General features: G+C 40.7%; 1 protein-coding gene across 1 annotated transcript in view; it reads left to right on the forward strand.

Annotated features, from left to right (window-relative positions):
- Nucleotides 1-27,552, forward strand: part of ATP9B (ATPase phospholipid transporting 9B) — a 167,752-nt gene that overhangs the window by 74,395 nt on the left and 65,805 nt on the right. Inside the window, exons 9-11 of the mRNA XM_086472492.1 lie at nt 2,049-2,129; nt 10,620-10,695; nt 17,594-17,670. Of these exons, the coding sequence (XP_086328618.1) occupies nt 2,049-2,129; nt 10,620-10,695; nt 17,594-17,670 (234 nt within the window). The remainder of the gene's footprint in view (nt 1-2,048; nt 2,130-10,619; nt 10,696-17,593; nt 17,671-27,552) is intronic.

A 27,552-nucleotide genomic window follows, 5' to 3' on the forward strand; every position in this document is an offset into this window, starting at 1 on the left:
CTCGGCTGACGCGTTTCGCTCGCAGTTTTTATTGTGTGCGTGAGGACGTGTGTGGTATTGGTTTTCTGCTGGGCTGTCCGCTGCTGAGAGACTCTTTATTTTTCTTTACATAATAAAGCACATAATAGCCTGGATTAGTGAAATTGTCGGAGATAACAGATTGGAAAGAAGTGAATGATGAAGCTATAGGACACCATGTGTGTATTGGTTTTGTATGAATTATTTCTCGTGAACCTGATGAAAGTAGGTTGGAAGAACAAGGATGCAATGAATGACCTTCATGTGAAAGACTACAATAAATGGCTAATGGTTTAAGATAAAGATAATTTGTGAGAGTTAATGTTCAGATTTGAGTCATGTTTTAAACAGCAGATGAAATACAAAGTTGTGGTTTTGCAAGGTATGAAGCGAGAGATTTCTTGTCTGCAGAATATAAATAGAAATACAAATTCATTCTAGAACTACACATTTATAAACTAAAGTTGAACATGTTTGATAAATGTGGTGTTTGATAAACATACAATAGATTTTAAAAAACACTTGTTTTGCTTTGGAAAAGTGAAAAAATGATATTCAAAAATCTGTACCCATTTTAATGGAGAAACAAAAGGATACCGATGTGTCAGATCTTAAGGCATTAGCACAGGTGGACAGTTGCACCTTTAGTTAATGTTTGTAATGTTCAAATTATATAATGTTCAAATGTCGTTATTCTTTTATATTCAAAATTAGCAACAAAAAATAATGGCATGCTTTCAAAACCAGCTACATTTGAGCCAAGGTGTGGTTACAGATCCATGAAAGAGGCTGTACCGTTAATTCCGCTGTGGAAGACTGTGCGTTCTACCCGGCATGGCCAGGGTGTTGTAGCCACGGAATCCGCTCCCCAGCGGTGGCGTCTGATGGGCCTTTTGCACGATCCCCCAGCCCGAAGGGACGGGGATAACGCGCCCAGCTGGGCGCTGCGCACGCGGAGAAGGCAGGCAGCCTCGCCTTTCGTCGGAGGGTAGGAGCTGCAGGTCGCCTGGGAGTTGGTATCAAGCATCTGCTCCTCTCCAGAGTAGAAACTGGATTGCGGATCCACGTGCGAGTGGTCTGCTCGTGTTGAAATCTCTTAGCTGCTGTTGGTCCTGACCATCTAAAAAGCACCGAAAGCTTTGCTGTTGTGGTGAGAAGGAAGTCCTTTGTATCAGGTTTTTAACAATTAGCCTGCAGCGTTCTGAGGGATGTTTCGGAACAGTTACCTGAGGAAATAACGGTTTTGGAGTTTTAGGGTGATCCTGCCTGGGCCTCTAGGGACAGCTTTTAAGATCTAACAGCCATCAGATTTATTTTTTTTTTTCCTTGCCCTCTTTATACCATGCCACCATCTATGTATACAGCCTGCTGCTGTAGTATCTGAGAGTCTCTTACTCTTCTTTGGTTGAGGGTAGGAATGTTCATGGGTTGTTTGCTGCCACGAGTGTATTAGACCTGATTTTTATCAGGCTTGTTTAGCATGTCCTGTTGATGTATCCAGGCTTTCTCGAAGCTGATGGGGTTTTCTCATGGGTTGAGTGCAGATGTGCTTGAGCGTTTAAGAGAACTGAAATGAATTTAGGAATTTCTTTGTTTCCTCTTGTATTCAGTTGGCTTTGTCCTTGCTGGAAGAGTATTTTGTTTCCAGTTTCATTAAAAACAAAAACCAAAAATTCCCACTTTATTTTTAAAAGAAAAAGATTTGGAAAATATTTTATGATTATGCTGCTATAAATTGAAAATGGGGCTGTTAAGAGAAAATAAATGAGATAAAATTTCTAACTCTCAAAGATAAACCAGTTTAGTGTTTGAAATGTCAACGTATTTAGAGTGTCATCTTGGATCTCGTTCCTTTATAGCAAGATGTGCTGAAAAAACAATGTGTTTCTTGCTTAGTTGGGTAAAAATTTCATGAACGTAACTTGGGGTGGGGTGGGGGGGGTCATAAACTGGAGTCTTTACCGCTAAAAGGTTCTTCAAAATACATGATTAAGTTTAAATAACAGTAAGTGCATTAATTTGTTTTGCAGGATCTCTTTTCAATCAATGCTTATGTTTATGCTCAGAAGCCACAGCTGGATATTCACAGTTTTGAGGGCACCTTCACACGGGTAAGTCGTGGCTGTAAATACCGTTCTACTTCCCTCTTCCATTTCCCAGTGTAAGTAAAACTCCTCCTGGGTGTCCAGATCCTTCTGTAGCTCTACAGCGGTATTTTTTTGCCATGTTCCTGCCGTTGCAATAGTTGATGTAAGAGATATGCTGGTAACTATGCATTGCAGAAAGCTAATACAGAAAGAATCTCTGAAAAAAAGCAGAATCCAAGAATTGGTGGTTTGTTGACACCGCTGTCATCTTTCTATGTGAAACCATTTGTATGGCAGTATAGATGGTTTGTCTCCAGGCGTCTGATGGAGTGTTCACACGTGTCAAAAAGTGACGAGTCGAATGCGTTCGGTATCATGAGACAACGCCACTGCTGGTTCGTGTGCAATAAAAGTGTGCCTGTTTAACAGCGCTCCTGTTCGAGGGAGGGCGAGTACTGCCGGAGTGATCTCAGACAGTAAAAGAAACCCAAAAGCCACTAATGGGGGCTTTATTAAATCTTGTTTCCAGCTATGATTATATTCAAAACCAAATCTGATAATAACAATATAATAATGTCTGTGGCTTTTTTCCGTTCTTTTCAAAAGGTGGCCTGCTAAAGTTAACCCTTTAAAGCAGGGTGTCCCAACAGGTAGTGATTTTTTGGTTTTAAATCGCTTTACAGATTTGTAGTGTTATATTAGCAGATAGTGATTGTTTTGTTTATTTTAGCCAAACAGTGTCAGTAGACTCATTCCTCTTGGTGGTTTGTTTCTAAAATAATTTGAGAGAATTAACTGCTGTGGAGGTAGAGGGAAGGGCTTTTCACCCAGGTGACTCAAATTGGTAATAGATTTTGTTCAGTAATTGGAATTCCAGCTCACAATTCTGTGTACACTGATGAATGAGATATTGCAGTTGTTGGCTCTCAAAGACCAATTTATACCAGTTATATAGTTCATGCTGCCTACAAAGTAAATGTCACTTGCCCACGCCTTCTAAAGCTGTACGCACCAATGTTTACTTAAACCTTGTATTGACCAATTGTCCAAATGAAACTTCTATTAACAGCTGTAAAATTCATGTTACTCTGTCCCAGTGGCTAAGTGTGTACTTTTCTAAATACAAATTGAACTCCTCGGAGCCTTTGTAACAAGTCTGGTACGTGTAATTGAGACATTGGGAAATCATCACTAAACAGTTGCTCCCTGCTGTGGGTTCTGTTTGTGCATGTAGTAAGAGCTGTGTGATTCAGGCATCCCTGATAGGTGTAAATAACCCTGATGCGTTCTGTGCTCTCAGGTTTGCATTTGGGTGGTTTTGGCTGCTTCAGAAGGAAGGGCAGTTTGAACTGAACCCGGGTGTGCCCGCGTCAGGGGGCAGTGCCCTCAGATTTGGTTCACGCTGTAGATAGCTTTAGATTTGTGTTGTTGTTGTTAATGGTGTACCTTCTGCGTAGTGAAATGTTGTTTTAGGACACTTGTTTACTGATTTATCTTCCTACTTCTGCTGTGAGCCCTTGCTTCTTACACTAAATCAGTTTTTTGCATCTAATTTCTATTTTATGTTAAAGTAAAAAATTGTTGTGCTTAGTGATGCTAATGCATACATTTTTCCTACTTAAGCATTGATGTTCAAAGAATTCTTGCAAGGGTAGTTTGACAGGGTAATAGCACATTGATTTTTCTTTTCTTTTTTTTCCCCATTATGAAGACAGAGTACTAACAATGTGAAGACAAACTTAGATAATTTTAAAAAGTGCATGACTATAAAACAAACCAGAAAATTAGGCACACAGCTCTGGAGTTTCTGTGAGGGAGCAACTTCTCTGAAGTACTTAAATGTGTGAAATGTATCCACAGCAAACCTGATAGCTGACAGAAGGATAGCTGTTGCAGTACACCTGCATAACCACGTCAGGAGGAGTTAAAGCTCTGCTGTACTCTATTCATGTCTGCCACCTTCCCATGAAGTCATCTTTCATTTTCCTCCATGGATTTTGGTGCATTATATGCAGTCAGTGCATGAAAGCGAGCGTGTGTCCTTACATGGGTGTGCAGGAAGGGTCGCGTCTGGCCCTTAAGTAATGGCATAAGTTAATTCCTCTCCCCTATTCTGGGCATCCTACCAAGAAAAAATAGATGAGCTAAATTAGTGTCCTGTGAAAACGTGCGAGATTGTTTTATTTGTTCCCAGGGCATCGTCCATGCCTTGACTGAGCTTATTTTGAAGTAGTGGTGTGCAGAACAGGGGTTTGCACCGATGTAACTGCTAGAGTTTCGCTTCTGTTGGATGCTCCTATGTAGGCTCGATAAATCAGGAAGCTCTTTCATCAATTCTTAAAAAGCGTGAGAAAAAGACATGTCTGGAGATAGACGTGTCTGTAGAAAAAGAAAGAAAGGCAGCCATGCTTCTTAACCCAGCTTTTACCAGTTGGAGCCCAAGGAGTACGCTAGAGCATTACATCGTGTGTACTGGCATGACCAGTATTATTTACCTTCTGCTTGCAGCTTCTATGCAGCGTCATGGAAATTCTCTCTTCTGCTTTTGACCTTGCCTGGTTTTTGTTTAAATTTGGGTCCTTCTTCCGCCATTCCCTTAAGAATCTTTTCCTTTATTTTCTCGTACATTGCAGCTCTGTGCTGTTATCTCAGTCTCTTCATTCACTTTGGGAATATATCAAAATCTTACATTTTATTTTTGTTCCAGTAGAAAACTCAGAGAACTGATTCCTTTGAGTTAATTCATCTGCTATAATAAACTTTTTTTTTCCTATGGTACAGAACTGTTTGGTATAATTTTTTCCAATATAGTGCCTTAAAGATGTTTAAAAAAAACCTATCTTGATGCAAAACCTGTTGCGTGTAGCTGTTGATACTTTGGAAAAGTGCATATCAAAGTGTGAGCACTGAAAACTGTGTCTTCATTTATGAGTAGAATCTCTTGCCTAGGGCTAATTATACAATGTTTTCTTGGATAAGTCTTGTATTTCAGTTGAGAGAATGTTGAGTCATTTTTTTACTTCATATTTGCTCTTAGAGAATTAGCTGTTTTGAAGCAGTGGTTGTGTTCAATCTGGCTTCGTTTTATGTTGCCACTGAAGGGAATGCTGTTATGTTTTGCAACTCCTTTTTAGTCCCCTTCCTTGTGCTGGCGCTGGCAGCCGTACGGACAGCCAGGCTAGGGAGCAGAACCTAATCTGGCCCTGTCCAAAATCCGTATGCCAGTAAAAGGCACACGGCTGTGGGATTGGGGTGGGGGAAGGAATCTCTTTCAGTGGCGCAAGTAAACTAGCGTGTATTCTTCCACTTACACCACAGCCAGCTTTTGTAGGAATCCTGTCAGGTAGGAACAGGGCTAGAAATGGTCAAATGGAAGTGGTAGCCTGGTTCGTTCAAGGATCAGGTATTTAGTCTCAAAGGCCTTTGTCATTATCTGAAAAAAATTGTAATAAATTGTAGCTTTGAAACCTTTTAAGTGGCTGCTTGAAATTTGTCATGAATCTTGGTCAGCTGTATTGTGAATTCAGGACTGAGAGTACAATATATTCAATTTTTATTTCACTGCTCAGCTGTTTCTTTTTTCCTCTGCGCGTGCAAGAGCCACAGACTCATTTCCTAGAATAGGAACTATAGACAATTTAAACCTCCGTGATCCATGCTGCACGTGACTTCAAAAGCTGAGCCTGAATATGAAGCTTGAATGCGGTACTGAACCGCCTTACTGTGGTAATGAACTTTAGTTCAGAATTTGAAGACCAATAAACACACAGCTGCCAAATGAAATTCAACCCAGCAGACCTTACATGGAAACTTCATCAGCTGGACAAAGAAGCCCTTGTATGTGCAATTTCTGTTAGTAGAGTGCGTGGTGGATTTCATTTACCCCAAAACATACATTGTTCTGTTAGCTGTAGTAGCGTCAGAAAAGTTGCAGAACCATTTCTCCTTACCACAGACCTGATCTTGATCAGGAATTGGAGTCCTTGTCCCTTCCCTGCTTCATCCCTCCCTACCATCTCTCCAAAAGTAGAAATAAAAATTTGAAACAGCTAAATTTGTAACCCATAAATACACTGTTGATACTTCATTTGAGTTATTTCTGGCAAATGAAGACTAAGGTTAAGTCATCGTCCATTTGGGTATGGAGGGTGTGGTATTTGGTAAATCGAATGGAGCGTAGAAAGGTGGAAGTGTTAGATGAGGACATAGAGATGTGGAAGGACCGTAATGAAGTAAGCGGAAGCTAACAGGCCAGCCACACCGTTCGGTTGATGAGCGTGGCATGAGTGGAAGGAGATACAGCTCATTAAATGTTTTTCTATTCTGAATGAGCTAAAAGGAGGCGTTTTGCTAAGTCTTGTAGCAGGTAGACATCTGACAAGTGACGTTTTCCTGGCTCTGTTGTCAGCTCTCCGTAATCACTGCAGGGCTTTCGATTTCTGCTTGTGGTATGGAAGAGATTCATAATTCACTGTCTTAAAATCTGCTAACTGAAGAATAAACTAAGGCAGAAAAAAGGATTTTCCTAGCCTAGTATCCTGTTCCTGCCAAGAGCCAGAAGCAGACAGCTGGGAAAGAGAATAAGACTAGAGTAAGGAGATGGTAATGCCTCCTCAGAAGAGTCCTCTCTCTCTTAACAACTTGTGATGTGGGAGCTTCCCGAGTCAGCGCTGGTTTCTCTAAGTAACCAGCAATGAATTTTCCATCTTTAAACTTACCCAGTCCCCCCACTTGAACCTTTTAGCATTGAAATAGGAAGGAGTTCTACAGGTTAATTGCATATTTTTATGAAGAGCAATTACCTGTTTTAATTTTTTCTGGCTTTATTGATGACTTTCTTCTTTAGCGAGAGACAGCAGTACCTGTCCTCCCTTTCTAGGTGCCTGTTTCATAGATGTCTGTCACGTTCCTCATTACAGTTCAGGTTTATTTAGTCATATCTCGTATGGAAGGGACATTGGCCACCTTTGTTGCCATTTTTGAACATTTTCCAGTTCTTTTTATTTTCTGTTTGGACTAAGCGGAAGGGAGGAGGGATTTAAACTACCTAGTTAAGACTTTGACAAAACATGGATTTCTTCATAGTATCATGATTTGTTGTTGTTGTGGTAGTTTTTTTCCTCACCTAGTAATTCTAAGCATTTACCTTGTTCTTGCCTATTAAGTTACTGTTTTGGTAGATTTGTCATAATCCCAAAATATGTTTTCTGAGTCGATATGAGAATTTCTGCGTAGTTATTGAGTCATGAGTAGTTTTGATCAGCTCAGAGCTCATCACTTTGTGAAGTTTGGATGTTTTTGTCCTTTGTGCGCATCGCTTTACATTTCACCATACAGATTTTCATCAGTCTGCTTTTTTGTAGGATATATTAACCTGCGGCATTACCCCACGATTAAATCATAGGTGTGTTTTCAACTGTTTTGTTCTGAAGTCTTACTTTAGTCTTAACTAAAGTTACAATTATAAAGGTATGCAAAGATAAAGCAGCAAATGTTTCTTTGAATTCTTCAGCTTTTGTGTATCTCTTATCTGTAATTCTGTGCGCTAATTCTGTGCTAATGACTAGTTAAAACACAGTGCTCCTGTCAAAATTCCATTCTTCATGCTGGAATTCAACATAATGCAAAAATGACTACTTCAGTGTGATTGCAGTTTTAGTAAGTGGCAGATGGGAAATGAGCTCTTTCAGTGTTTGGGGGGAGCTATTTGGAGTCCCACTGTGGACAGCAGCTATTCTGTATGGAACTTCTGAGGGCAAAATACAAGAACTTCTTCATTTATTGAGGTTAAATTAATTGCAAGTGTGGTATTCACGTCTGTGTCCTATCACTGCACGGTGATGACTGCAAAAGACTGACCCATTCATTTCCATGAGGTTGCAGTGTTGACTGAAATAGGGCATCCCTGTGGTCAGCACGCTGTTGGCGTGCACCATCCTGGGCTGTTACGTGCCTGCTGGGGGCTCCTCTGCCAAACGCTGGCATGAGTCGCTCTTTGAGGTACCGTAGTGAGTTCTTAGAAAGAAAAGCCTTTTCCTGGTACATTTAGATGTTGTTTTCAGTTGCCCTAGTGATGCAGTGAGAAACTCCACAAATTCCTTGTTCAGAATACTTGAGCAGAGCTTCCTTTTTTTTCTTTTTTTTTTTTTTTGCAGTCTATGATGGTAGGTCAAATTGTAGAAATCAAGCAAGTTGAACTGTGTGGAATAGTTTGTGGATGATAACCAGCAGTGAAGGTTAGTGTGCGTGTTACTGACAGAGCAATCCGTGCACCTTATGGCAAGCTGTGTGATATTAACTCCTGTTTGGTACCAGGCTCGCTGTTTGGCTTGAAAGCAGCAGCCTTCTGCTTTTGTCACAAATGGCTAATCAGCATTGTCTGTATGAAAGAAATTCAGGAAAATTGTCCTGTTAGATTCAGCAATTCTTTAAAAGCCCGTGATAGGAATGAAAAAAATTCAGTATCTGTTTTCAACTCGCATATGGCCAGTCTGTGTCCTCTTTCTAGCCTTGTAGAAGCCTCTAAATAAGTTCCACTGGACGTGGCCATATGTCAACGTTATAGGTGTAGATGGCAATCTCCTCACCCACTGCCATGCCCGAAACAGCTGCAGTTAGTATTTTGACGTATTTTTGACTAGCATCTTCCTTGGGAAAAAATGATATTCTTGCATAAATTTTAGACCTGTATGTCTGTATGCTGCTTACTTAGGCTTCCAGAAGGCTGAAATAATCACAGAATCAGAATAACCCAGGAACAATCGTAAATCAAACCAGGAATCGAAGCGTTATGAAGTTAGGGAAAATTATCCAGAGGTGTAGGCTGTGGCTGAATCCTATCAAAGGCACTTGTCTCAGAAAGAAGTTACCGAGTATTGCAAAGATGGTTGATAATTGCCACAAATGATACTTTTTTTTGAGCTAGCTCAGAATCCTCTTCTTGTCTTCAATGTTTCAGTGATCAAGACTTCATGTGTTTCTAATACTACCAATAATTTTGCCTGTTGCTGTAGCTGCCGGTCCTGTTTTACCTTCAGAGATAGATTTTCGGTTCCCTATAGCCGAGCATTCCTTGGCCTGTCAGTATGAAGTACTTCTGCTGTTATGTAGCAATGCCTTGGAATTTACTTCTGCTCCTCAGAGTACTCCCCAGCTGCTGAAGGTTCCTAGATGATACCATGTTACCCCATTAGAGCGGGCTTGCAGTTGCTGTTGTCTCAAACGTAATGTATTTTACTTGCTAGGAGTATGGCAAATAATTCTTGCAGTGTGACTTCCTTAGGTAAGAATCAAAAAATAATTCTCCTTTTTCTTAATGAAAGACTAATCTTATAGAACATTGGTGATTCTTGACAGAATTCTTGCTTCTTGTACGAGTCTTGATTAAAAACTTGTGGTTTTCTTCTTACAGCTAACTCCCTGTCCGCCCTCTCTTCACCTGTATTTTTGCAGGAATGGTTCTCTGTGCCTTTTAAACAATGACTTTGCTTTACTTAAGAGAGTAAGAGCTATAGTTTCCTTGCTATGTAGGGATCTTTTGAATTACACACAAAAATGTTTCTGTTTGAGATTTTTCTTCTTTAGGAACAGAGATTTCTAAGCAGCTCATCCTGTGCTTGGTGGTTGTTTCAAAAGAGAGATGAAAAACTGACATAGGTTTTGATTATTGACATTATGTAGAACTTTTTGTGTACTTTGGTAAATCAGTGGTCCCCCTTTTCCTACAAAATGTTTAGCACAATCTGTAATTTGATCAAATACACTTGATTATCCTGCCTCCTAAATGTCCTTTAGCTGTAAACAGCACATTTCACAGCTGCTAATGAGCAACAAATCTGTACATGTTCGAAATTGATTATGAGAGATTAAGTCTGTTTACAATCTGTGGACCATTATTGCTTGGGAGGAGAGAGGGGAGGAAAAAAGGAAAGTTTACCATAATCATGGAAGCAATTTCCTATTGGAAGTATTTTCTCATTGGATATGTATTTTGTAAATATCTGGTAAGACAGCACAAGTGTGCATTTCTTTTTAAAAGTCTAAATATTCTTCCCTGAAGTTGGTATGATGTCACTTTGGGTTGCAAAATGATGATGACCATAACTTATTGGATGAAGTGTAGATGATTTACATTGTCATAGAGAACAGGGTATGAATTTTTGGTGGTTGGTGTTCACAACTCACTTCAACTGTGTGATATAGCAAACTGTTCTGCAGTTTGATACATCTGAGGGAGAAAATATGTTTCTTTTAAGACACTATTGACTTTAGTTCTTTGAATACAGTTGGATTTAAGTAATATAACCTTCAATCAATGTTACACTTTTTGGAAAGTTATTTTTGTGTGTATATACAGCCAAATAAAGTATGTACAATGAATACTATTGTACAGTGATTGATAGAAGGATGCAGATGTCCTGTGCAAGTTAATCTTTTTTAGATGGTTTGCCATTGTTCTTGACTGTGACTCTTTGTGATGTTGATTTACTTATTAGCTGTTCATATTTTTAACAGGAAGACAGTGATCCAGCAGTTCATGAAAGCCTAAGCATAGAAAATACCTTATGGGCAAGCACTGTTGTTGCTTCAGGTAGGTGTTGCAATAGCAAAGCTGGTAATATACCTAAGAGCTTCCGTAGAAGCCTGTCTCTGTTTTTACAATATGAAGTATTAATGGCTTTGGAAACTCTTTTTGTCTTCCAGGCTATTAATCTCTTGCTTCTCTGTCTGCTGTCCCTTCAGTTTCATCATGCTATACTCACGATATTTTCATACCTTTTTAATCCTCCTTGACAGGGTTTGGGTTTTTTTACTTACATTTTGCTGTTTCAGTAGTGCTGTCCCCTGGTACCCCATTAAGTCACTGACCTTTTTGTTGTAAAGTGCTCTGTTCGGCTCACTGTGGGTAGGGTCCTGCTGAAAAGCAAGGGTGGCTTTGCATTTTTTATGAGTATAGATCAGCCACACAGTTATGTAATTTTAAAATAATGGCTTCTAAACATTACTAATGTTTCCTGTGTGTCTCGGATATTATAAGGAGTTCACGTTATCTGTTAACAGCAGATAATTATTTTCTTCTGGTTTTGCTCTGTGTAAGAAAAATCAAAAGGCCTGTAGAACAGCGGGCTGTGGTTATTCTTCTGCACAAAAAGACTGAGAATAAGAAATTGGGAAAGCATGATTTCTGAAAAGGAGCTAAGATTTAAAGCAGGGAATCAGAACAACTGGAAACGTGAGCCAAGAAGAGGAGGGGTGTGGAGGGAGGGGAAGAAAGTAAAAAAGGGTCTCCAGCCGACATCAGTGAGGGGCCCGCTGGAGGGCTGTGGGGAAGAGATCAAGTTTGGGGAGGCAGCAAAGGAGTCTGTGACTGCGCATCCTTTCCAGAGTCTGAAAAGGCAGTTGTGTTCTCTGATCCCCAGTGTTGTTTGGCTTGATTGCACTGGTAACAGTTCTCTCTAAAACTGTTCTGTCAAATAGATGATGCCTAAAATTGTCCTCACTTAAGTTTTTAACTTAAGTAGCCAAGATCTGTAACTGGGGGGGGGGGAAGGTGCTACTCCAGAATTACAGATTTCAATACTATGTAAACTTGTTTTGAGTTTACCCTTCCCCAGATTCATATACAGGGGAAAGCTGTACTCAAAGATGTACACTTGCAAAGTCAGTAATTCTGAATCAATAATTTTGAATTTTAATTGAAAACTGTTTATGTTTTCATTTCCAGGGTAGATGATTTGGTTTTGTTTAGAAGCGTAGCCGATGTCTGAGGCCTCTTGATCTGCCATCTAAACTGGCACCCGAATTAATGGAGACAGTGCTCCTTAAAATTTATGCCTCAGCATATGCTTCTGGTTTTTTATTTCTGAGGGGTCTTGTGAAGGTTTAATTGTTTATGATGGACTTCTGTTCATTATTAATGATGACAGTAGAAAAACATGGGAGAAGATCATTCTTTTGTTGGAATATGGTTTTGAATAGTGGAATAAGACTCTAAGGAGGACTCAGGGCAACTCACTGAATGACACGCAGTAAAAATATTGAATGGCTCTTCAAGACTGCGGCCCCTTCTGAAGGGAAAAACAACATGTGATCGAGTAATTAAACATGGTGTCATGATATACATGCAGAAGTTGGTTGAATTAAGGTAGCAGAGAAGAATAATTTCCTTCAATAACTGATATTGTGACATTAATTGTATCATCTTAATCTAAATTTGGGCATGTCATTCACTTCACTTATGTCATCTGATGTGTTAACTACAATTTAATACTGTGATGACGTCCTCCTCGTGTGAGTACTGCAGTTACTAAGCATACAAGATTTCTATTGGGATATTTGCTTGTTCTGTAGGGTATCATAAATCCGGGTCTTAAGAATTGCTCGGCTCCTCTGTGGAGGTAATTTTAGCATTTGACAGGATTAGACCTTTGGAACAAAGAGTAGGAAATTATTGCCTTCAGGCTGTTGCTTATCTAATAAGGAATTTATAAAGTCTTATAGGTGCCCTGTGCATGTAGTCATGAAGAAGACCACAAGGCAAAATAATTAGCAGACTGTTAAAATTAAGATGTTGTAGAATTGGTAGATAACTGATGTATCATTCAGTTGTTTTCATCTCACTTCCAAGTTGACAGTACATAGCTAAGTTAAGATACTTGATGCTAAGCTAATTAAATTTGAATTTTTCTAGGCTTTTTTAAAAAATTAGACTTCGTAATTGAATTTCCAAGATTTGTGACAACTGAAAATCTTGTTAATAAAACCACTTGTTACTGTCTGAGTGCATTATAAACATGTATAAGCTGCCTTGCTTAGAGCCTGCCACGGCAGGGTGTCAGAGGTGGACTCTGCCTCCACAAGTTTGCAGGCGCCTCTGCATCCCCTCCCCTGCCATGGCTTGTCACAGTCCTTGATTAGATCTGAAAAACTTAGTGGAAGATCACGCTTGCACACAGCCTCTGCAGGGGTCCTCCGAGTGCCACTCCGATTCTATGAAAACAGAAGAATCAACAGCCCGTAGCGTGTGGAAGTCTGTACTGGTTATCTGCTCTGTGGACGGCTACCTCACCTCAGCCACCCTTGCATCTTATTTCAGTCTCCGCACTGTCTGGGCTCCCAGTTCTGTTACGGGCAGGTATTTTTCACCCAAAAGTGTATGATGTCGAAGTGCAAGCCTAATCTTTGCCACTTCGATTGAAGAAAGTAGGTTTGTAGCCTGTGCCCAGGTGGTTGGGGGAGAGTTCTGCCTTGCAGCGTTGCCTGCACATCTCTTCATTGACCTTAAGACTCTTCAGGTGGCAGTCTTCAAGGCATCCTAGCTTGGAAGTTGCCTTCCTCTGCTGCTCTTTAAGCAGCTTGGGCATCCACCTGGTACAAAGCCAAGCAAATGTGTGGCCCGTTGCTCTTGGGACTATGTCAGGCCCTCGCCAGCCCCTCGGAGGTTGTTACAAAGCATTCTGCGTCAACCTGCTCTCTTGCCGTGACCTGTTACTGACTGGTGCTGTCAGTCGCAGGGCTGGAGACAGGGAGCTCCATCACTGATGCCCAGGAAGGCAATAGGAGGCTGACTGGCAGATGCAAAGCCTTATTTAATTCTAGAAAAGGTTTTGCCTAGGACATACAGGACAGTTGTTAGACAAGGAGGTTCTGCTTCCCTTTTTTTTTCCCTTCCAGTGATTAAACACATGCTGAATTTCCTGCTGTTCCCTTTTGCTGTATTACATAAAACCCATTGCATCAGCTAGGAGAGCTTGCTCTATTTCTTAAGACACATGCCGTTGGTATTTGTTAAGGTGATACGGAGGGTCAAGGTCAGGCTGGGAAAAGAGTTTGGGGATTTTGTGGGAAATACCTCAGAAAATTTGAGCTCTGGTTGCTGATGTCCTGGCAGTTCTAGAGGAGAGAGACCACAAATCAATCATCTTGCAGATCAGTAACAGTAGATGTAAGTGTGTAAAGGTTTCAAGGAATCTTATCAACTACATGTTGAATGCAGGTTACCAAAGGTCATGAAAATATCAGGATACTCCAATAATGGATTCTACAGGGGGGAAGAAAAAGCCTATTGCTAGAGCATTACAAGTGACAAGAAAAATATTTGCTATAATTTAAGACTATTTTTATTTTCTTTTTGAATTTTGGGAACAAAATAATTGGTTCAACAAAATCATGTAGTGTCAAGCAACTTGAGAATAAACTATTCCGTGGCCTTTTTATATCAAGTGAAGTTCAGGAGTGAGATTCCTCAAATTTGGACATTTGGAGGGTGTTTACTTCCCTTGGTTTCAGTATGTCTCCTTACCCCTTAGGGTAACAGTAAGCTAAATGGGAAAAAAAAAAAAAAAATTACCATTTTGTCACACCTAGTATACATTATATACCCAGATGTTCTAGTCTCAGAATTGATAGTTTAGCTACCTAAATGGAGATTCCTACTGCTACCAAATCTGAAGCGCTTTCTGCCCCTTGCTGTAAAGCCCTGGCAGAGCTGGTGACTGTCCTAACCACAGAAAGTATGGAGACTAATTTGCCAGAATCACACTGGAAGCCTCTGGCAGGGGTGGAAATCAAAAGCCTCTCTCTCAAGTCCAAAGCATCCAGCCATCCTTTTGTTGTTCTTTCATAAGCGAGGTAGGAAAAAATATTCTGACTTTTTCTGCATACAAGCAACATCCCAGTGAGTTTCAAAAATGTAGCAGGAAGGTACAGAGTCTCCGTGCCATTCTTAATTTCTGTGTCATTGCTGTGGAGCTAATAATAGTGCCTGAAGGAAGGGGAGTTTCGGTTAGTGAGAACTTGAAAAACTGCTCTCATTGAAGAAACAACTTTAAATGTAACCAAATAATTTAAACCACTAAGTATCTTGAAAACCTCTTAGGTTATTTTTAATCAAATTACTTACCTTTTGGATCGTTTGTGTTTGTGACATCACTGACTGTAGTGGTTGCATTTACTGAAAGCTTTGGTAGATTTCCCTTCAGAAAGGGAGAGAAAAGTCAGCAGTTAAATTCTAAAAAGCCTCAAAATGTCCCCAACAGTACAGACTTTAACTTTTTTGCTCTCCATTTACTGTAATGATCAGTGTGGTTCAGACTCTACACAAGGTAATGCAGTTTTGTGAGACACCTGCTGAGATACCTGTTAAGAGGAGATTTGTATTAATGGAATTTTGTGATCATTTCGGCAGGTGTCAGTCTTGCAAAATCACTTTAGGTAAAATCAGAGCAATTTGTATAACTGCACGTTTTTTGTGCCGAGCCCTACACATGATTTTAATTTGAGCACCCTCTTATATGGTTCACATAGTGCTTGGGAGATACCAAAAATTACTGTGATCACACACCAGATCCGGAGTACGCCTGACTCTGTGTGTGAATTCTGCACAAGTCCTCGTGATCTCTTTTCCAGGCCCACGTGTTTATTCTAGCAGTGTCTCCTGTAACTTCTCCCGCCTGTGTTAACCCCTGTGCCCTCACCAGTCAGTGGCTCCTGAGTTTACCTGGGGGCCAGTTGGCATCGAGGCCCCTCTGTGAAAGTACTGGAGTCATTGGTTTTGATGAGCCCAGGCTTGTAGTGCAGCTGTGCTTCCAGGAGCCCCAAACTGGAGCCAGTTCCTTCTGCTGTGGGTCAGGGTGGAGTTTAGCGCAGGCATGTCTCTTTCTTCACAGCTGGCATTATCCTTGGATTTGCTGAGGATGATGAGAGAGAGTAATGGGGGGAAAAAAACCCTCTAGGACACCAGAACTGTCCCTGGTGTACCCACTGTTGGGACCATGCTAAAATTAGGCTTGGAGTTCTCTGTACTGGTGTAATTTGGGTCTAAGGAACCCTAGATTTACCAGGGATACTGTGCTAGTAACTAACAGTAATGCCTCAGTAAAAGCAGCAGCCCAGTCAGATTTAGCCAAAGTTATGATCAAAATTCAGTAGTCGAAATGGGTTTTATCTGAGTTTCAGCTTTGAAACCAGCTTTTCAAGGAGCAAAATACGAGACAAGCATGTTTCCCTGAGCTGCAGCAGCCTGGCCAGGTGAAACAGTGGAAAGGTGCCAGCAGGAATGGAGAGATCTTCATGGACTTCCCCCGAACAAGGGAGCTACAAAGGCAGAGGGTGTTGGGGTGTGCAGGAGGGGATTCCCTACAGGGCATCGTCCGTGTGTTCTGACTGTTGCACAGAGGTCAGCTCGGAGGATCGTTCCAAAATGAAGTGCCCCGAAGGGATGGGGGCATTGGTTGGAGACCAGTAGGAAGAGTTCAGAAATGATGAATCAATGCTATGCTTTGGCCAACAGAAGTCAGGCGGGGTTTGGGGTGTGTTGGGGGCGCCTTACCTATGTACTAGTGTGCAGATTTGCATGTGGAACTGTCAGCAGAGGCAAACTAGCTTTGAAGAAAATGTTATGTCAAGGGAAGTCTTAAGAAAAAGCTTTAGTACAGAGAGGAAAATAATAGAAAAAGGAATTTTTAATTATCCAGCAGCTGTAATGTATAATCACTGATGTTTTGTACGTGTGTTCAAAGTTTTCACTTGCATTCTTATTTTTGAGTAAATGAAACTTCCTTTCTTTTAAGGCCAACATCTTCAACTGTCATCTTTTTTTTTCCTTTTTTTGTTCCTTCACTTTTTTACGACCTGTTCTGCTGCAAGAGCAGTGAAAACAGATCTTACACGTGGTCCTGATTGCCAAAGACAAATTAAGTTACTTAACATCAGACAAGTGTGTAGTAGTTCTGGTTTTTAAAGTTTTCTGAGCAGGGTGCTTCTGACAAGTGATGTTAGTTATTTCTTTATGGCATAAAGATGACAAAAGTATCCCATTATTGGTTGTACTGCCTTAAAGCCATTTCAGGTCACTTGAAAAAGTAATAGAAATAAGGGATTGGTTTTGTGCTTATTTAATATAAAAATTTATTTAGTGCTGCTGAAGTTTTCCTATACTGTCCGGTAAAAATTGACTAAAAGATAAGTGGAACTGGGGAATCATTTTTATAAGTTAATGAACGGGAGAATATTATTATGTGGGATTCTATCAGAGTAATTAATTGGTTGAACTAGATTTTACATCATTATAGAATGACAGAGCTGGCAGGCAGTTAGCGTATGATGCGTTCAGCACCGTTGTGCTCATTTTTGTGTTCCTTGTGAAGGGCAGTTGTTTGTGCTGTGTGTGTGTTAACTTCTGAAAACAGTTGGAGGCAATTTTAATGTCAAATATAAGCTTTTAACCAGTTACAGTTGGAAGTATTGTTTCCATTAAAAGAAAGAAACAGTGTTGACTCTCATGGATGTTACAGATGTTACGATGACCTTTTCGTCGTCAATTCTGAAAAACAACATTCACAGTACTATGTACATTGCAGAAATGTTTGGTCTCTTTCATACGATTGATTCATTTGAGGGACTGTAAATTACTGCAAGTCTTAATTCAGACAAATTTTCTCTTAACTACTTGACACCCCTGTTTAACTTTCTGTTTGTTTGTTTTTCAGGGACTGTAATTGGTGTTGTCATTTACACAGGCAAGGAAACTCGAAGTGTAATGAACACATCCAATCCAAAAAATAAGGTATGTTAGCCTTACTGGGTGATTTCCTATGTTTGTTTTCATAAAGCTTAAAGGTAGATGTACCTAAAACAAAAAATCTACAAGGTCTTGCTCTCATGTATTTTGCATGTGCTGGACTGACTTGAACTTTGGTATTTCAGAAGTAAAATTGTTCTTCCTTTAGCTAGGAGTGTTACAGGGACTAATGGAAACATCCGTCTTCAAAGTGTAAATGCGTCTTCAGACTTTCAGACTTCTAACTCACAGCTAAATGTTAATTCTCACTTCACTTCTCTCAAATTATTTTACTGTAAATTATTTGGCCAAAGCTACACAGTTGTTTTGAGGAATGCTTATAACAGAGTACTAACACGTATTTGGGCTCCCAGAGGAAGAGGAGCAAGCTAACTGAGGTTCTGCTCAGTGCCCAGGATGCTCTTCCAGGCATTTTTGTAAGCAATGAAAACATTGTCAAGAGATCTGTCCGTTAAAACAGTACCAGAGTGTTGAGTGCTTCCCTCTGTACAAGGGTCTTGCAGCTCAAAACGAAGCAAACAGCCCCTCATTTCACCGGTGATGTTTCTGGTGTGACTTGGGGAGGGCCCTGAATTATAGAGCAATGAACCTTCAGTTGTAGGCTGTGCCTTACAACCCAGACCTGTGTTTAGTGAGAAGGTACTTAAAAGGAAAACATTTTTGCAGGAGGTGTAGAAAAAAAATCACTTGTGACGGGTTGCCATTTTCACGCCATTCGTAAGTTGCGCTGAGTAGGAGCAGTAAGAATGAAATGATAATACCAATGGCTTGAAGCCGTTATGGCAGTCCCCTGAGTGTATTGATTTGTGTTTCTAATAGAGAGATGCTTTTAAACGTCTCGTTGACAGACAGGTGAATACGTGCCATCACGTGGACGTAGATGGCCTTTTATTATTTTAATGTTTGTAACTTATGTTTTAAAATGCTAGAGCAAAATGGAACCAGCGTGTTTATGGTGCATAATTATTTTCTATTCCATTTGATGCAAAGATGAGCCCTGTAGTAACAGAATCTTTCTCTAAGAATGCTGAACAACTTCTGACTGATAAATAATTCTCACAGGTGTTCAAAATGAAATTATTTCATATATAAAGTTGATCGGAGATTGTGCACTGTAACATGCTTAAATTCAGCAGATTCTAGAGGTGTATTAGATTTTTAGAAAATGTTAAAGGTTTTTTTTGCATGAATATCTCTCACAGAAAACTGATAAAAGTTGAAAGGATTTGTGTTTAAAGTTTCCATGATGTTTTCAAAGTGACTGTTAATATTCAAGCAGTTCCTCCAAATTTTCATCAGCAAAAGATTAAGTAGCAGATAAACCTACAAAAAAAGAGATCCAGCAGCATGCTGACAAGCTGCAGCCTGGCTCCTACCCGTTATGGCCGTACATATACCACCTTTGCTTGCATCGCACTTTGTTACAGCTGCTAACAGTTAAATGTTGTGTTCCATCTACGGTGGGGACCTAAATGAACTCAGAATTTTCATGAAACACTAAGAAGCAAAATATTCCGCGTACACATGCACACGCTTGCACATACACAAGCTAACCGAGTCAAATCATCATAATACGACCTGGCGTGTGTTGCGCTCTCAGCATACGAACACTAGCTAAAATAACGAGCTTAGGAGCAGTTCACGGGGGGGTTAGACTGGGCGTTAGGAAGCATTTCCTTACCAAGGGGGTGGTCAAACACTGGAACAGGCCGCCCAGAGGGGTGGCCGATGCCTCGAGCCAGGCAGCGTGAGGCATTTGGACGGTGCCTTTAGTAACGTGCTTTAGCTTCTGGTCAGCCCTGAAGCGGTTGGGTCGTTGGACTCCATCATCGTTGTAGGTCCCCTCCAACTGCAATAGTCTATTCTAATTAGAAACCATGCTTTTAATTAGAATTTTGTCTGCCGCTGATAGAACAGGTGGTGCGTGGATAACCAGACTGTACTCATTAGTTGTCCAAAGGCCTTTCAAGGTGTCATCGACCTATTAAGATGTTCAGTGTTCTAAATGTGTGTATTCATTTTTCCTTGAAGGGACTTGTTCTTTGTACCACAGTTAGCTGGGGGAGTCTTCTGAATGTGAAGAACAAGGCTTAGTATAGTATATGGAAAATTACCTGCTTTAAATGACTGCCTTGATAGTTGCTCTATAGAGTATTTTAAAAATTTAAAAATTAATCTTACACTGAGCAGGTGAAGACTTTCTCTAAAGCCTGTTTTCTGCATCAACTCTGTGTGAACTGTCTTTCAGATTGTTCCGTAAATCAATAATAATATTGGCATAGGGTTTTTCTCTCTATGGACTGACCATCCTTGTTTAAAGCAGCAGCCAACAAGTAATGTGACCAGTAAGGATGGATTTGGGAACTGAAAACAGAAATAACACTTAAGGCTGTCACAGATGAGTAAGTGATAAAATGCAGTACTTCAGTGTAAGGGAAAAAAAAGTTATCAACTTTTTTAACATGTAGTTTTAACTCTGCCTTTAAGTGGGATCAGCATCTTGATGTCTCCCTACTGTGGGGTGAGGTTGGCTTGCAGACCTCTGTAAGACAGGACACGCACTACCTGCAGGTGATACTCTGTGCTAGTGAGCCTTGCAGCAGGTAGGGAAGCAGTAGTCGGGAGGGTGTTTGGGAGGGGGAATCTTCCTGGGTTTTCTCAGCCTTGACAATAAGGATTCCATGTTGCATGGAGTATGCAGCATTAGGAGCCAAAAGACAGGCAAAGAGTCTAAAATAGTCTTTGAAATTAGAAGATACATTACAGTTGAGAGATTAAAAATTCGAACATTAAAACAAAAAATCTGCACCTAACTGTTGCTGAAACAAAACTGAAATTAAATTGATGAGTGGTGATACTGCTGCGAGCTCGAGAGGAAATGAATCTGCCCCCTCTTCTGCTTTAGAGAGGAATTGTTCCAAGTACTATTTGGGACTGGTTTTAAACGGCAGAGTGTCTCTCCCTGCTGCTCTTTGAAAACAAATAAAAAAATAGTATTCTAGAGGCTTTCCTGTAAAACGTGTTGATATGCTCTTGTTGGGAATATAGTTCAGTGTGCTTGTGTCTGCTGGCTCTGGGAGAAAGCAGGCACTGAGATGGGTCATTTCTCGGTGCACACAACTGAAACTTCTGTGTCCAGACACAGGCAAGAAATACACGGGCTTGACTTACCCTTCCTCTCCTCACTGGAGAACAGCTAGATGCTTCAGGTGTATTTCTTGCTGGAGTGTAACATCACCGCTGGACTTACCAACTGGGGGTTTCTAATGGCAAATTTTTAGTTTTCCTGCTTAAGGGTAGACGCTTTTTTGACTAAACCGATATTAAAATTCAGAGATGCAGACCTGCTTTATGGACACTGAGCAGAAGACTAAAACTTACAAACTTACAGATGAAAAACTGTGAACAGTACGTACCTGTTCAAGCATGTGTTTATCTGGATGTTAAACTTAGAAGGATTTATTGTGTTTGCTGAAGTAGTTAGTCATTCAAGCAACAATTTTCTTAACTTAAAGTCAACACTTTGTTTTATTACAATTATAAAAATTGTTCCGTTGCCTAAGGATGCAGACACAGTCTGAAAAGCACAAAGAGGGAGAGAGTATATTCTTAATGGATCAATTCAATATGGTTTTAATTCCAAACAATATAAAGAAAAATTATTTCTGACAAGGTTTAATTTCAGTCTAAAATGATATATGTTCTCTGCTTTAGATAAATGTAGAAATGGTAACATCAACATTATTATAGTGTAATGACTCTCTGCATTTCACCTCATTGGCAGTCACATCAGCTTACTTGGGAATGCAGTCCCAGCCTCTAAAAAAAAAAAAATAAATAAATCAGATTGAATTGTGCTCCTCACAATGCTGTAATCAGTAATCAATCCTATTTGGATAGATCTTCTTAAACCTTGGCTTTCTGGATGAAGTTGGACTTGTCAATGCTAAAGGTCATTTATAGGTGTTAATTAACCAAGAGGGAAATTAACAAACCAAGGTTCTTTATTTATTTTGTCTGGCGTTTTGCAGTGTTCTCATTCTTACCTGTTTAAAGTGCAGGATCGTTTTTTGTTATCTAAATTTAGAATTGCTTTTGCAGCCCGTCTGCAAACGTGACCCGTTTCCATCAGTGGCCACAGATTTTGGGGGATAAAGTTAAAAACCACAACATACTTGGAGATGGAAATAAATTAGAGTGTATTTTGTGTACTAAGATTGAAACGTTAAAATTACTTGGACTGTGCAATATATATATATACACACACACTCAGAATGTACACAGTAATGCATCAAAATTAGTAGAAATTATCTTAAATAGAATGCCTGAGAAATTAGTTGTATCTGTAAAGGAGCTACAGCATGTAATCTGTCTAGTGTGCTTCAGATTAGTACAAAACCAGTTTTTATATTGCTAAGCCTTACAAGCAGCTCTTTATCAAAACACTATTTTTTTTTTGCCTTAAATTATGGAATTCTACATCTGCTGTTATGTTTTAACATCAGAAGTAAAACTTTGTAGTAACCATTCAGTGTTCATCAAAATAGTAACACTGGTTTTTTCCCCAATTCTTAACTAGCCTGAAAGCTAAATACTACGTGTCTTGTGGTTGGTGCTTTGCTGATTTTGTAAAGGTTGTTTGGTTGGTTTGGGTTGGTTTTTTTTTTTTTTAAACAAATGAAAATCTAAGAACTGGTATTGTTTTTCTTTTTTTGTGTGTGTGTGTTGCCCTTTGTTATGTCAAAATGGCCTCACTGGTGAGCTTTGAAGTAATTAAAAAAAATACTGCTTTTCTGGTAAGCCGAGGCAAAATCAAAATCACTTCACTGCGCTCTCTCTCCCCCCTCCTGCAAAACTTCTCTTCATAGTGTTTTGTGACCAAATTTACTTATCTGCATTTAAAAGGCTTCTCTGTGCTTGTCCTTCTCTCTCCCCCATTTTGAGAGTAATTTTTGAAAAATATTTCCTAAAAAGACACCCCCTATCCACTTCTTTATTTGGAGTGAAATAGAGTGGCTGAAGCACACTCATGTGTTCCCAGAAATCGGTTCCACCTCACCAGTTTACCCATTCAGCATAGCATTTTCAGTGCTCAAAATATATGCTTCTCCTGCCTTGACACACATTTTTTTTTAGCCTCCTTAAATTTGGTTTTCTAAGATACTGTAGTCGCGTTGGTGAGCCATTCTTCTTATCTGTTCCACGTTCAAGAGTCCAACATGCGTTTCCACTGGTGAGCACCTGTGTTAACGTTAGTAGCTCTTCTGTGCTACGTGACCAGTCTTCTCCATAACCGAAGCAGAATCCCATCATGAATCTTTCATGCCGGTATAGGCTGAGGGAAGGAAATGCCCCACACAAAACAGGAATGTGCTGTTACCTAAAGCGCTTCAGAAGGGCCTTAGAAATGCGTTGACTTTACCCTGCTGCTACACTGTAATGCGAGGGCCCAGGAACTTCACTTGCATGGTTTTTTTTATTAAATTGATAATTTGATGGTCATCATCTGTTTGAGAGGAATGGCTTTCTGGCTTTAGGGCCTAGGATAAGAGCGGAGCCTTGCAAACTGTTATGTGGTTCTTAAAGACAGATTTCAAGGATTTATAAGAAGAAAAGTGTTTATGTAGCACTTTTTATTGGCGTATGGTCTGCTGTGCTTAACCCTCCTAAAAACTCCTCTTTGTATGGGATAAAGCTGAGAAAGATACCACCTACAGGCAGTAAGTAGTCCGCAAACGTAGTTTGTCCCCTGACCAAGCAAGTGCTTAACCACCAGCTTCCCTTCCACTGGGAGAATCCCTCTCTTGGTGTATGGGAGAATTGTTGGGAACAGGCCATGAGGAATACATGTGATGCAGCCGCGATGCTTTACTCTCCATGTACTCTCATCTCTGGGCGAAGGAAGGAAAGTAGCAAAAGACAGAAAATAGAGTAGCCCCTCCCAAAGCCTGGCGTGTCCCAGTGAGAGCAGTGTTAGGTAAGGGGGAGGACAAAAGGCCTCTTTCCTGAAACGTTTGGAAAGAAGGGGCTGAACGGCAGAGGAGCCACCCTTGTTCCAACACTGGAATGGGAATGTAGGCACGTTGGTGCCTGGAAACGGTCGGTAGTGTTTTGGCAGACAAAAAGCAGAATTTCTTCCCTGTGTGACCTGCTCTGGGTGGTCCTGCTCTGGCAGGGGGGTTGCACTAGATGATCTTCCAAGGTCCCTTCCAACCACTGACATTCTGTGATTCTGTGTCCTTCACTCTGAGCCAGAAAGAATATCTACCTACTGTCATTAGCAGTAACTCCATTAACTGAAATATCAAGTGTGGAAGTGGGGCTTCAATCCTCAGATGACTAGTATGAAAAAAGTACAGTTCCACAGAAAGGAACTGAGGTTTTTGGTTTTCTCTGATATATAGAAAACTGGAAGAATACTTGATTTATAGCACTATATTAAAACAATAAGAAAACAATAAGACTGAAAGTCTGGATTGACTTCTGTGAGCACATGTGTGGATGGAATTCACTTAATGCAAGGTAGTATGTTGTGCCAGGGTTTTTTTGGTACACTCCCATATATTATTTACAGCTTGCTCTACAGCGTTTGCAATTGCAAAGAAGCAAGACTTCAGAGACTTGGTAGGGCATTTTTATCCACATAACCAGTGCTTCTCAAATAGCAGTGTATTTTTTTTTTATACTTCTCTTCTTTACATTCTTCTCTCCCGAAGTGATAAAATGGTAGTACTACAAATGGAAAGTTGGGGTACAAGGTACAAAAGGAAAAAAAAAAAAAGGCCATAAATAAAAAACTAGTAGTGGAGAGTGGTCTGTGTAAGGTGCTGGGCTTCATTTCTCATACAACTTAATGTTTCATAGTGCTGTTATCTCCAATACTGCTGCTGTTGCGTTTGCATGCACGTGGTGTCTGTAGCCTTAGAGCAAACTTAATCCTAATGTATTTTCTTTGGTATCTGGGAAATAATATTAGATCATCACTTGGTTGTCTACTTTGCTCTTGTATCCCTGAGAATAAGTTGTTCCATGATGTGGCCTGCTGTCAGTTCACAAGTTAAAGCCCCAGAATAACCTGTGCCCTAACTGGTAATTTGTTCCGAAAGCAACAATTAAACATGTTATGCCATTGATAGACCAAGTCACAGGATAGGTCTTTTCTGGCTACATGTAATTTAGCGTGGTGTGCTGCATTGCTCTGCGGCGTCAGTCACCCAGCCCAACTGCTGAACTGAAGAGTTTGTCTGTACCGTGGTATGTGCTACCTGGGACGCGGATGTGGAATCAACACTGCTCCTTCACCTGGTACCACTTGCTGTTTGCAGTCCTACTGCAAGGCGAAGGATATTTCACTAAGGCCAAGAATGTATTTATAGCTGTAAAATTTCTACAATGTTAAATTCATTCCCTCTTATAAGAATATAGGAGGATAAAAATGAAGCTGGTGAGGGGTCTGGAGAACAGGTCTGTGAGGAGCGGCTGAGGGAGCTGGGGGTGTTCAGCCTGGAGAAGAGGAGGCTGAGGGGAGACCTGATCGCTCTGCAACTGCCTGAGAGGAGGCTGGAGTGAGGTGGGGGTCGGTCTGTTCTCCCAAATAACGAGCAGCAGAACAAGGGGAAATGGCCTCAAGTTGCGCCAGGGGAGGTTTAGATTGGACATGAGGAAGAATTTCTTTACTGAAAGAGTGGTCAAACACTGGAACAGGCTGCCCAGGGAAGTGGTGGAGTCACCGTCCCTGGAGGTGTTCAAACAACATCTAGATGTGGTGCCTAGGGACGTGGTTTAGCGGGCATGGTGGTGCTGGGTTGACAGCTGGACTTGGTGATCTCAGAGGTCTTTTCCAACCTCATGATTCTGTGGTTCTAAGAATTTTATTTAATGGTGTTCTGAGATACATCACTTCCCATTTTGGAGACTCCCATTCAAAGTTGCTTGGATTTTGTGAATATGTTAGAACTTGGTTCGGCAGCATAACGTCATTTCACACCAGTGTTTGGGGAAGGATCAATGGTGTAGTACACCTTTTCTGCAGTAGGCCCTGAAATAGATTAATTTCAGAAAACAGTCTGAACAACTCTTAAAATAGATCCAGTTGGCAGAATAGCAAAAACACTAGAAATACACCATGTTTTACCTGTGCGAGCTAGGCTGAAACGAATGATTTTTGGTAAAATACAGAAACCGTTTGAAATTTTTTTTTTCTTCTGCAGAAGACAGTGGAAAAGGGAGATTCCTTGGGTGCTTGGCTTGTGCCGAGTATCCCAAGAGCTGTTGAAAGAGGCCGTCCCGGCTGGCCCTTTCCTCTCAGCCGCTGCTAAGCAGTTGCGGCGGTTTGCTTTGTCCCTTGGGTTGCCTTTCACGGCTCTGTTGCCGCTCGGAGTTACCCATGGCGTCGGCCAACTGCGGCTGCTGGGAGGGGGAGAGGGCAGGGGCAGCGCTTGTGACCTCCTCTGGCCCCTTGGACCTGCCCCACCGCCGCTGCGCTCTGCCTGCGGCCGTGCTGCCCGGAGCGGCGGCACCGGGATACCGACGGCGTGGGAACAGGCCCTGACGTGTTCTGGTGATGGCCTGTGCGTCGGGCGGGCGGGCGTTAAGAGCAGCGATGGACCTAGCCGGCGCTCGTTTTATTTGGTTTTTTTTTCTTATTGTGTGTATTTTATTGGAAATCTGAAACCTTTAACTTAATGGTGCGTTTGTTCTGTATGCTCTCCGTAGTAAAGATGCACGCACACGTTCTAAAGAGGTGAGACTGCAGCTGTGTAGGAAGTCCGGTGTGTCCAGTATCTTTCATAACTCTAGTGATTATTAGAAAAGCCTACATATAATTTTTCTTTTGTGTAATTTTCCATAGTTTGTACAATTCTTTTAATATTTTTCTGAATTTGCTCAAGTTTTCCCAATATGGAAGGGAATTGTAGAAGGAGGAATAGATTAGTTTTTGTGGTGGGTATGTTTGAAGCATAGTAATTGTTTTATAGTTACTATTATTATGAAAGAGGGGTGACTTAGACACTGGGATCTCTGAGACCTGCAGAGCATTCTTGAGGTAGACGCCCATCTGATGTTCACGTCTTACTTGGGTGCTTACAGGCAGTACTGTTCTGTGCACAGCCTTTTATGTACAGCAAGTACAGCAAAACGAGTCTTCTGTGTGTGTTCATTTATGAGACTTCTTAGTTTATGCAGCTGAAGTCTGCTGTATTTCCCCAAGTCCTGGGGGCTCAGTAACCATCATGATTCACATGACTGGAAATCTTGGCCTACAGTGATGAATATCTGGAGGGAAAGGAAAGTTCTATACATATCAGGACGTAGTATTTGTTTTGATATAGGCTGAACATAGTGATCATAACTAAGATAATTTACTTAGTTCTGTTGGCACCCTTAAAGTAACAAGCTTGTCATATTCTTAACAAACATGGTCTTTGCCCTTCTTTTTTACCTCGGTTCAGACTGAAAGCCTGTGGATAGATTTAGCATTAAAATCAGCATTCCAGCTTGTACTGGATGAAAATAGCGTGGTTTAGGTTGTGGATTAGTTCGCAAAGAGTGGGTTGCTCTTCATATTCTTAAAGCTAGTTCCCTTCCCATTATATCTTTTGGAATGTATCCCAAAATGTTGTTTACACAAAAGAGCATTGTTTCATTTCTCTTACGATTTGGAGACTTTGTGGAATCTTTTCTTAATCTCATAGTCTCCAAGGAATCCACTCAAATATTTTCTTTTATAAAAGCAAAGATAGATGATTTGTGACTCAGCTGAAAATAAGATTCTTAGCGATGCCTTAAGGGTTTGAGGTACAGGCTGCTTTTTTCTTCTCCCTATCACATAGAGGTTTTTTTCTAGTTTAAGTTTGAAAGTGGTTG

Source organism: Leptosomus discolor, chromosome 13 (assembly GCF_034619465.1).
Source record: "Leptosomus discolor isolate bLepDis1 chromosome 13, bLepDis1.hap2, whole genome shotgun sequence".
NCBI lineage: Eukaryota > Metazoa > Chordata > Aves > Leptosomiformes > Leptosomidae > Leptosomus > Leptosomus discolor.